The sequence below is a fragment of the Cyprinodon tularosa genome, unplaced genomic scaffold, assembly GCF_016077235.1.
Source record: "Cyprinodon tularosa strain WSP-4 unplaced genomic scaffold, ASM1607723v1 ctg174, whole genome shotgun sequence".
Taxonomy (NCBI): Eukaryota; Metazoa; Chordata; class Actinopteri; order Cyprinodontiformes; family Cyprinodontidae; genus Cyprinodon; species Cyprinodon tularosa.
Window position 1 is genome coordinate 1078427 of NW_024038565.1, and position 12568 is coordinate 1090994.

General features: G+C 36.1%; 1 protein-coding gene across 1 annotated transcript in view; it reads right to left on the reverse strand.

Moving 5' to 3' along the window:
* Window positions 1–217: 217 nt before the first annotated feature.
* Window positions 218–12568, reverse strand: part of LOC119781275 (beta-1,4-galactosyltransferase 2-like) — a 50171-nt gene continuing 37820 nt past the window's right edge. The window contains exon 5 of the mRNA XM_038281687.1: window positions 218–1371. Within this exon, the coding sequence (XP_038137615.1) occupies window positions 1212–1371 (160 nt within the window). The 3' untranslated portion in view covers window positions 218–1211. The remainder of the gene's footprint in view (window positions 1372–12568) is intronic.

Consider the following 12568-nt stretch of genomic DNA (forward strand, 5'->3'; position numbering starts at 1 on the left):
AGACAAAAGTGACTTAAAACACTATTGATATAGATTTCATGATATTTGTGTAAAAAGACCACATGGCTATAGTGTAGTAAAATAACAACAAGACGCTCCGTTTCATTTAGTTCTGCCTGTGTAAAGGATTGACAAGCCAGTCTTTTCGACTTTAATGCTACATAACTATAAAACATAACTTGACAGCTTGGTTTTCACCTTGATTTTGGAATCAAGACTTTGATTGTAGTGCACCTTTAGAGAATTGGTAACCCTATTAAAACAGCAGTAAGGCATGAAGAGAAAAATATCAAAAAGTAAAATGAAAGTTGGAGCTGATAACCGAGCTGTCGGTATGTTTTCACTTTCTCCATTTAAAATGCCCTTTCGCCGGACTTACACCGTGCTGCAAACTAAAGAAAACATTTCATATCATGGTATCGTTTGTTACAAAAATCCAGTTCTGTTTTAAAGTTCAGAAATGTATAAAAGAAGAGAGAAAAAAAGGAGGATTTTTCCCCCCCAGGGTTTCTTTACTGCTCTGTTTACTTGAGTCTCCTGCTGCAGATGCAGGCATGTTAAACATTCATTGACAGAGCGAATGAGTTCGGAGATCAAGGCTGGAAACTCCAAATCTCAACAGGAACCTGTCTTCCATCAAGACAAGAGGATGTCACAGGGATTCTGAAAACCATCCGAACCACTTCATGTTCATGTCCCAGTGGTATTTTAAACAATGACCTGCAGAAAATCTCTGTATGTCTTCAGAAATGTAATATTTCCCAACTGGAAGCTGCATCACTTTGACGTAGTCAAGAATCCCGCTCAACAGAAGTTTTGTTTTATGTAAAGTGATACAGAGTCATTTTGTGTAGATTTCCAGAACAGACCAAGGTGTTTTAGAACATCCATATTTTGTGTTCTGGTCGATATGTTGAAGGATTCCTCCACTTTACAGATGATTGTTCGCGGAACGACTCTCAAGTTTGAAAACAACCCATCAGTCAGTTGATGATGTTCCTCCAAAATGTTGTTTTTTACTTCCACTGACTGTTACCAGGCAGCAGCTAGCATTCTTAATTGGAGAAAGCCTAAGCCCTAAAAAACATATGAAAAGTCGAGCTGAAATCTCAAACGATTAAACAGAGGGGAAAAAAAGAGAGAAAGTCAGATCTTCTTTTCGTCTCTCCCCTCTTGACGTGAACCCCATCAACTTAATAAACGTCTCTCTCTTATTCTCTTGAGCCTTTGATGGGTCGAGGCGGTGGCTTGCCGATCTCCACAGAGATGTTCGTGTACATGGGATACTTCTTCACCTGAACCAGTTTATAGGTCAAGGAACTGATGCCATCCTTCTTCATTGTGTTCTTTGTGTTCTGTATTTTGTTGAATCTAAAAGAAAAATGAGAGTGAAAAAAACTGATTTAATAGAGAGCAAGAAAAAATAAGCAGTAGAAAGTTACTGTATTACCCTATCTGTCATATTTTACTATTAGGACACTCAGATTGGACTGAAATCTCTGAGTTGTAACTTTAGTGAGTTGCCGCAATCCTCTTAAATTTAAGAGTCTATTATCTTCATCAACTCTTCTAGAAGATCTCTTAAAACAAAAACAAAAAAACTGAAATTATGTGCATCTAATTCGACATTGTTGGCTGCATAGCAGTGCAGGTGTTTGCAGGTAGAAACTGCTCAAATCTTGGCCATGAAGCTGGAATGTTCTCCCAGTTCAAACATCACGATCATTTATTGTTCCAAATGGCAGAATCAGTTTCCAACAGGCCTTGAGTACAAAACTAGTAATTATTAAACATTTTTGAGGAAGTCAGAATACAAAAGAATTTCATTCTTAAAAAGAAATAAAAACAATGGGGAATTCCAAACAACATAAAAAAAAAAAGCTTTATAAATTCACAAAACTTTGACTACAAAGAGTAAAGACCTCAATGACCAAGAGGTGGTGCTGTGGCACTTGGTTCAGAACTTGATGAGTGGCATTATCTCCCATATCCTGCTTTGGTTTTTCTGAATCATGCTGAACTCTCCTTCCTCATTGGCTGCGATTCAGTGGTTACATCAGAATCTGCTCTGAATTTAGAATCAAAGCAGGAAAATAAGGCACTGTGCGTCGGCCACATACAGTTCTTATGCAAAAAGCCTTAATTGATTTTTTTTTTTTAGCGGGCTGACAGCCTTTGGCATCAAAACCTGGTTCATAACTCATACCTTTATTGCATAACAGACATAAACGTCAAACAGCACGTTAAAATGTGTGTTCAAAGGTAAAACGAGCTGACATACAAACATCAAGCGGTTCCTCTTTCACTCTTCATAAGAGGGCAGTGACTGACTGCAACAAAAGATGTCTCCCTAATGATATGCTTGGACATACAAGTGGAGTCGACACTTCAGTTCGACACGGACCGTCGAGTCCACAGATTCCTGAAAGAGCTGACTGCTGAAGCCCTTGCCCTCCTTCAGTTCTGCTTTCCCTCCTTGTTTTGTTTCTCTCAAATCAAATCAAAAAGAGCTCCTCTGGCCTGAATGAAGGCGGGAAAAAAAATCTTATCAAGCTTCTTCCTGCTGAACATCACAACACAATAACATACAAATAGAATTACATTTCTGTTACCTCCGTTAGGGTGAAACAGTTCTGTCCAAAAGGAGGGGGGATTAGGTTTAAAAATATAATGAGAGGAAGGGAAGAGGAGATGCTGAGAAAAAGCATCATGTTTCACCTTAAATAATGAATACTGTTGAGTAGGGAATAAAAATTAAAGGCTGATGAATGTATATCTAAGGGTGACAGATGGATGGAGATATTAAGATCTTTAGATAAATCTACCAAACGTTGGGGATTAAAGGCAAAAGGTTTATACCTATATATAGAGACAGATTATAAAATGTATAATGTTCAACACAGATTACTGTAAATTCAATTTCAAGGTTGTGAGAATGTTGGAGGGCGAAACAAAGACAGCCCACCCTGCTTAACCATTAGCCTGATTTCCACAAGTCCTAATTGGGCTGAGTAAAGCTCTATTTTAATGCTGCTGGGGGTCTCATGAGGAAATGCCTGTTTCTTCAGATCTCAACAACAGAATGTGCTTCTGAAAACGAAGGGATATTTTTGTTAGGGTACTTTATTTCTGGGAGAATGGCCTTAAAGGAGCAGCTTAACAATCACTCGTTCAGTTGCTTCTTAATGAGGGTGGCAATTGAAAACAGCGTAAAAAAATCGATGTTGAATCTGAGAGGTCAGGCCAATGAATTTACCTCATCGGGCTACATTTTGTCATTTAGTAAGCAGGTAGGAAGGATTAACTCATGTGTTTAAAGTGTCATTCCCATCCTTAAAGTTTTTTTTTTAATTGGAGCTTTTGCTTGAATTATATTTCGCACTAACAGAGTAAAATTCCACAACAGATGATATTTCAGACAGCTCTTTATAAACCTGGCAGATTGGTTCTTAAATGTTGCCTCATTTAACGAAATGGTTTGATTCTGTCTACACGTGATCATCACTCAGAATATAATACAGTAGTAGAGCATCAATTACTATACATATATTTATATTTAAATTTTCAGATTTTTTTGTACAGCATGTTAATTATAATCTTCTCATTAAAAGGTAGAAATAAGTGCATTAGGTTGCGTATAATCCTTAGAGATTGAAAGGTCTCTTCCCCATCACCATAATCTTTACCTCTCTTCACAGAAACTTTATCAGATTTACATCTGGCCAGTTACTTCAGACCAGGTCTGAAGTAAACTTTTCATCAGTTTAAAATTACAGTGTGAAAACCAACCGACACAAACTATGGCTACAAATTTTTCATTGAAACAACAATTTAAAAAAAAGACATCCGTCCAATGAACATCTGTAGTGGTGCAGAATAAAAATACTTATTTCATTGAAAAAGAAAATAGTATATAAATCATTGCTTTGTACATTTTTGACAAGTCTATTATATACATGTAAATATTTCCATTTGTTACTAATGCCAACATAAAGGCTTCTGCACCTATGGGAAAAGTGGTTTTAAGCTCACATGATAGATCTATGATAGAGCTAATCAATAACTTCTTTGGTTTACGTTTTTGCTTGAGGTTTCTTCCTGTTAAAGGAGAGTTTTTCCTCTCCACTGTCGCTACGATCATGCTTGGTGCGAGGGATTAATTTCGAGTAAATGAGTCCTTGCAATCGGATGGTTTTCCTTTGATAGAACATTTTGAACCAATCTGACTGCAGGATCTGGTTGAAATGTCCCTGTAAAGTGCCTTGAGATGACATGTATTTGGTGCTATATGAATACACTGAATTGAATTGTTCCGATGTAAGAGCAGCAAGGGCGTAGGTTTGATTTGAACTTTGGTAGGGACACTATTGGTCTGGTGTCATTGGTGCTATGCAATATGCATGCCCTTTTTTATGCTCGATGTGAGCATCCATACTGATAAGAGGAATTCATTGTTAAAAGAGAAAAGCAACATTTTGCTCCATTAATAAAAATGTTATAAGCTCTACACTCATTAGATGCTGTTTATCAATGTTTGAAGTATCACCAGCTGTGATGAATGTGGAATTAGGACTGTTTTCCACTTTGAAAACGGTTTCATTTGAACGACTAAGAGAGAAGGTAAATACAGTATTTTCTTTTGAAGATATAGAATTGTGCAGAGTTAAACCCCACTCTAATATTTTTACTTACTATGCTCTCTCTGAACCAAGCAAAATAATACATTCATTAAAATATTAACTTCACTATAAAAGTTGAACATCTGGGCTGTAGTTACTCTGTGTAGCCCATTTCATGTATTTCATCTGGGGCTGAAAAAATGAATCATATTAATTGATTATTTCAATAATCGTCAACTAATTTAGTAAGTGATTCATCATTAACTGGAGAATAGAGACTTTAAAACATACAGTAATATAAATGTAAAATGTGCCTTTCCCCACAGAGCAACCCACTTAGATCAGTTATTATATCAAAACTGTAAAAATAGAAACAAAAAAATGAAAACAGTAATATCAACTAAATATCGGTAAAAAGGAAACCCTCACATTTTCTCTTTTAGTTGGATGTGGCTAAGAATCAGAAATGTTGATGGCTTACAGCCTTTTTTTGCCCATTTTTCCAGCAGTCTTCCGAACTCCTGGCTGACTCAGAATATTTCGTTTTATAAAAGAAAAAAAAAGGTTTTTGTTTTTTAGTGTACATGATATTCAATTTTTTTATTGGGACTGGTTTTGTAGCCTAATATTAATTGTAGTAACCGCTGCATTCTAGTGTGAACACATTTTCAATGTTGCGCTCCAAGCACACGCGGACTAGAAAACAGCCAATCAGAGAGAGAGAAGGCGGAACTTAAGGCAGAACAACCAATGAGAGTTGAGTTAAACAGCGCAGCACAGTTCCATGCGCTACTACATGAAAGGGACAGGAGAGACCAGGCAGAGGAGCTGCGAGAGGAAAAGAAGCCACAGCTGCAACAACTACTGCTGTAAATTTTAAACATGTTGCTCACATCCAATTATTGGTAGGGACAATTAGGTCGGTTCAAAATTTTGGTAGGGACATGTCCCTATGGTCCCTATGCAAACCTACGCCCATGAAGAGCAGGTAAGTTCAATGTGAGCTAGTGCTAACCAAAGGTTAGAATCGGCAATAGCAGACCTAGCATCCGGCTGGCACATAGTAAAGAATAAGAGAGGGATCATATGGTAGTCACCTTAAATAGTTAGAGAATGATTCAAAACATAGAAGAATTTATGGGAATATTTATAGAATTAATGGATTTTTAAAAATGTTTTCATATTTTTTAAGCAATATTTTAGCATAATCTAGATTAAAACAACTAGGTTCTGTGTCCGTATCCTACTGAGGCCAAACCAATATGCGTGTTGCAGTTGGTTATAGATTTATTACTCACGGGATCAGATATTATAACCACTTTTGCAGCTGATATTTTTTCTGGTTTACAACCTAATAAAAAATATAAATTTTGGGTAATACAGGAAACTTACTCTGAGGGGTTCAGGTCATGGAGGTTTGCTTGCTGATCAAATGCAGTAATGAAATGGTTATTATAGTCTTTATTGGTACCTTTGAAAATAGGAGCCAAGTCTACTCCAAAATTCACTCAATTGTGTAGAAGCTTCTTACAGCTGGTACGGGACCAGCGTCAGTCAGGTACCGCACATCAGTTTCAGAACTAATTTCAGCTGAGAATATATGCAACACAATACATCTAGACCAACTCCTCAGTTATCATATTGTCATGGTGACTTGTTAGTGGTGTGAAGGTAACATGCACAAGTCTTTTTCTTAGTATAAGCAATATTGCAGATATTATCATGATTTATTTATTTAAGGTGTCAAGTGGGCCAATAGTGGCACCTGGAAAATTTCACAACCTCCCTGCAGTCCCTGCTGACCACCAGGTGAAAGACCTCTGATCTAGTAAATACAGTTCTAGGGTAAACACTAGCATATGAAATAGCTACCAGCATGAAGAATTATTCAACACAAGGAGAACCCAGTTAGGGCTGGGAAATATAGATTTTTGAAATATCAAATGAATAAAGAGATATAAGATATGACTATATTTTTTTATTGAAAGTGTCTACAAATGGTCTGCAATATACGGTAGTTTTACTTTCATGAAGGCTAGCAGATTATTTTATCAAGCATTTCTAATGTTCATCTGCAGCTTCTTTTTTTAATGGGCCTGCATGACATCATTTCCTAAATATTTTCCTAATATTTTCATTTTCCTAAATATTAAATGAAAAAAACAAAAAACAAAAACAATGTTGAGATAGATGGAACCATTCAGATGAAAATATTAAGATCCTACTTTTGGTTGATAATCCAAACATATCTTCAGTCTTTCTGTGGGGTGGCTGTTGAAGCACTCAACCCTTTTTGTAATGGGATCTACAGTACATATAATGTAATTTATTACTACTTACAGTTAATTGATATTGACCCACCAGTATTACACCCTGTTTCACCAATTTAGGTAGTAAGAAAATAAACCAGACACTATAAGCAGTTCTAAGGAATTGGAGAACTAGACTGATTTAGTACAAAGCAAAGGCAGAAGAAGTAATTGCTTAGTTTCCATAAGCTCGCAGCAGGAAGACATTAAATTTAAATCCTATCTCCATCTATTCTGAGACATACTGTATGTTGAACAACAGAATCAGATACAGGTAATTACAAAATAAGGGTAGTGCACAAAATCTTTGGTTATACTTAAAGTGCTTAAAGTATTTCGAAGGTGTGCAAGAGTATGGAACACAGAGCTCAGTGCTGGAGAAATCCAGCATGTTGTAAGCCACGCCACTTGGGAGTGTATTTCCGGGAATAGGAGCTGAAAGCACACAGACCCCATGATTTCTATTGTCTGGTGTGATACCAAACAGCAAAGTGATCTATAATGAGGGGTTTGTGGGCGCATGTTTACTGCAGAACTATGATGTAAAAGGGCTGCTGACTCCAGTCACATTTCACGTCTGATAAACCTCCCCCAATCAGGGTCTGGTTTCACAGTCTTCTTAGAATTTAGTTATCACTGCTGTTTGTGGTCTCACTCTTCTTCTTCCCTTCTTATTAAACTTTCTATATTTAAATGATCAATAGACAGCTTCTTCAGCTGTGACCATTTGTTGCTCATCCTTGTGGTAAAGAGTCTCAGCGACTGCTGAGCAACTGTCATCTCAGCAGTCTTTCCCCTCACTTCATTACCTAGTCATACATTAAGTTAACTTTTCTCTTACAATTGTCTTTACTGATCTTAGGTTACATTCCTATTCTTAAAGGAGCAAAGACAACAAAAGAAACCTAAAGTATATCAGTAAGCTTCCCTGTTTTAATTAGATTGATGAAAAAAAAAACTTTATTATTTTTTTTTTTTTTAAGATGCACATGTATATGTAAAATATGCTTATAAGAACCAGGGGTGGAGCTAGAATCGGGGCTAGCGATGCCTCCCCAGTGCCCCCCTCCCAACCAGGTTCCCATGGGAACAAACTTCACCACCTCTGGAACAACAGTTCCCCACTAACAGGGTGGCAGCAGTAATAACCTGAGGTGAAATTTCCTAATTAGATGTTTCTGTTGTCAGTAATTTAACCATAAACTGACAAGGCAATGACTAATTAACAATTATTCACATCAATAAACTAGCACTAAAAATAACAAAAACAGACCTGTTGCTATTTTCAGAACTAGGTTTGATGCTTTATGGGGAAGAAGGGAAGGTTATGAGTCTGCAGTGATCTAGGAGTCTGCTATAAAACGCAAGTAAAGAGCCACTGCTTAACACATAAAATGTGTATATTATGCAGAACCATAACTGATTGAGACAATATAGATGTATAAATATGTGTGAAAATTCATTCATGAAGATCTAGTTTTTTTTCCCTTTTTTTTTTAAATATGGATGTTTTGGTGACCATCAGTTTTCATCCAACCCTGGTCTCTGCCTGGTGACCCATACAAACATTTCCTGGCTCCACCTCTGATCAGTGCTTTAGCTAAATCTGCCACATTTAATTGCATGGAGCTTGAGGGGTATCCCGAGTTGCATGAAAATATTCTAACTGGAATAGGAATATTAAATGGAACAGTATTTGACTAAGTTTTAACATTCTAAAAACGATGTTATTCTAAGCTGTGCTGTCTATGTAAATCTAATTTTTTATAAACCAGTTGCATATCCATATATACACATATACATAAACATAAACTCAAATGCGAACACTCACACAGATTTCCTCTGCACTGTACCAGGATGATAACATCTGAATAGAATATTGAACAACCATACCCACGGCATCTCATTCATTTGTAATGCATGATGTTAAGTTTGCCAGACAGAATGCGTATATGCAGTGTGTGTGGTGTGTGTTAACACATGCTCCAGGCTGGTGATGAATGTCCCTCTTTCTTATCAATATCTCATTGCTATGCCTAACCAGAATCTCTGAGCGAGCTGCAAGAAAGGACTGTTGTGTAAAAGATTGTGCACATTCAGTAGAATGTGCATTCTTAGCTGCTTGTAAGAAAGCAAACAGTCATGAGGTGCTAGGCACAACAGTTTTCCTCTGTAAAATATGGACATTACCCAGGTAGCCAGATAAAATGCTCCGAAAGACTTGGCTTTCACATATTCCAAATGAGAGGCACTAAATCATAGGTGCAACTTTATTTTTTTTGTGCTAGCAATACGTGCATGTGTTGTTTCACAAATGTTAAGACGTGCAAACCAGTTATGTCCTGAAGATCGGGCCCTTAGTGTGTAATTATTCTAAATTGAAAAGAATAGGCAAATCTTGCATCTGGAGACAAAGAAGCAGAAAGTTTATGAGTGAAACTGACATTTTTAAGAGAGGACCTGTTAAAAGAAAAAGCACGAATCACAACATGACAATTCCTGTGAGGAAACAGCTACTGTTAGCACAAGTGTGTGATACCTGTCAATGTGTCAAAAATGCTTGGTGTGAAAAGAAAAACAACAAAAAACTTTATAGTGATGCAGATCTCTTCAATGACAACACACACTTTATTTTTTATCCTTTTAAATGGAGAAACATAAAAAAATGTTTTAAAAGGTTTAACTTTGATTTACTAAACAACTCTGAACTCATAGCTTTAAAGAGAAAGTTGAACAAAAGTATTGGGAGTAATGTAGCATTACATGATTTATTGTACTATTGAGTTTGCATAAATCTCTTAAATCTTCAATCTTTCTCACGTATTACATTTTTATGCTTCTCTTTGTTTTTCCTAAGCCCTCCTTAAGTGTAATTCATTGTAAAACATTCTAAATGACTTTGTTTCGAGTAAATTCTGGATACTACCCACTCAGGACACTTGGAATACATTGGACGAGCAGTATGGAGGAATATTGACACGTTTTTTTGTGGACTTTTATGGACCTTTCTGTCTCGGGCACCATAGACCTCCATTATTTGAATGTCAGCAGACAGCAAGAAGCCTCCCAGATCTCCAGATGCATTTGAGATATCAAAAAAGTACTCCAGAGTGTTGTTCAGCATGGGGGTGAGTAGAAAATGAAGGCTAATCATGTTTTGGGTGTACTATTCCTTTAAGGTATACATTTGACATTTCCAAATTATTCAGATTCACAAAAACATAATTTGATTCTACAGATGAAATTAGTTAATCCATTTTAAAATACTTAAATATTATAGAAATTTATATAAATAATATAAAAGTGCTGCAAAAATGCTTAGCAGCCTGTATTGCAATCTTGTTTAATTTAGAAGATATAAAATTCCAGGGAATTACATTTCACGTTTTAAAAGGTTAACATAGGGAATAAAACAGATAATATTTCATTTTAGACTAAATCGCTTGAATACAAACATAGCTACTTCTACCTTACCAGCTTTTGACCATTTTGAAATGACAGAATCTGTTTAAGCTCAAGTCCGCTTTTTTCTAAAAGCTCACCTGAAAGACATTGTAAGTGTCCAGAAAAGCTTAGCAAAATCCGGCTTATGACAATTTATAGAAGTGTGTTTTCTGCCCGTCTCCTGGTTTTAAATGATGTTTCCAGACCTAATAAAAAGTATCCCTCTTAGTGTCACCTTTTACACAGGAAGTCTGGTCTACAGACCAGAAAGAAATCAGCAACCAGCAAGTCGCGAAACCAGAACTTGGTCTCACCATGCGCCACTCTCACACACAAAAACACACAGACACTTTCCTTCTGTCTAGTGGCTGATTTATTGATTCTGATGAAAGCAACTAGACCACTCTGACCTAGCAGGCACCCATCTCTATTGGTGTCATTTCAGCAGGCAATTACTGAGGGGATCGTTGGACCTTTCCATCTCTCTGAGATACACAAACAGGCACACAAGCATATAAAACAATGAAGAGTGATGCATTACACAAGCCTAGTTATTTTAGACATTTTCACACTCAAGTTATTGCTGCAATTTTACAGTATAGGTTGTAGGTTTTTTGAGCCAAAGATCATCAGGATGGATATTTGATGTTTCAACAATGCATTTTCTAAACATTTCTTAAAGTTCTTTTCAGATAAAAACATATTTTGGGTAAAGTTGGTTTCTGATACTCGTACTGCCCTCGTACTGTTTGTAAAGAGTAGTGAAAGCAATACTAAGAGTCAGGGGTTTTGGAGCTCTCAGATTCTCATAGAGAAACAATGTGATTTGAAAACAGGAAGATTATTAAAATCTTGAAAATCAAATGGAATTATATACTCTTAAAAAAACGTTCCTATTGGAGACTTGAGCAATAAAATAAACCTGAATCTCAATGAGAAGTGGCCACAGTGTAAAAAGGATGCCAATTTTGATGAAAAACATAAGGGTAGCAAGGATGTTAGAAAAAGTAAACAAAGTGAACTAGATTCGTCAAGGTTTACATCCATGCATTAAAGCAACACATTCAATAACATAATTGGTAAAGGGCAGCAAAAGGAATAATCATTTTCTTAATTCCTTATGTTATTTTGTTATTTCTGAGTATCTATATAAATTGTTGAGGATTTTTGTGCCGTAGAACTGCATATCTTTTAGGCTATATCTCTCCTGGTTTACACATCTGAAGACTTGGTGGTAAAGATTGTCTATAAAGATCCAGCTTCAAAGTCTGCCTACAGATGCAACCAGATTACGGCTGCAACTAATGATTATTATGCACATTTATTAAGCTGCTGATTATTTTTTTTCAATTAATAGATTAATAATCGGATAGCAAAAGGTTCCTTAAAGAAGATTTTTTTTACAGAATTAAACCATGTAAAACTAAACTTTTCCTGTACAGAGTATACACAGATGGAAAAGTGGTTTTAATCTTAAATGCTAAATATTTATATATTTTTGTACAATGTTGTAGTTTGTACTCTAAGAAGGTTGCTCTGTTAGCTAAAGGCCAGTTTTACAGTCTACACTCTACGATTAATCAATTACTAAATTTGTTGACAATTATTTCAATAATTTATTAATCCGATTAATTTGTTTCAGCACTAAACCAGACTGGACTGTGCTTAATTCTAACCCATGGATAGGGTCTAATTAAAACCATTCCATGGTAGTTATAGCTGATTGTTATGCAGCCACTAAAATGATGTTTGCTTCTGATTTCTTTCCATTTCATTGATCATATGCTGGTTAACACAAAATCAACAATGGAATGAAATGTTTAGGATGAGAAGAACCAAGGAATACTGATAATGTGCAATAAAAAAGTCATATAGTTCAGCAGCAATGAGCAAACAAAGCATCAAAGATGAGAGTTAGTGCAGTATTGTGGAGATTTCAAGAGTTAAGTAGTCTGACAGCTCATGGATAATAACTGTCTTTGAATCATTTTGTGTGGCATTAATCGGTATAAAGGGAGCTGATTTAAGTGCCTGACTTTACAATTTTTTTGATTATTTAAAAAGCCCTAGCCCCTTTTACATTACCTTTGAGAAGCCTAATCTTTTCAGAAGCCTGGGGCTATTAAAGGCTTGCTTCAATACAAATTTATCCATTTAATTTCACTTTCTTAGGACCTTGCCTTTACGAGTGCAAGA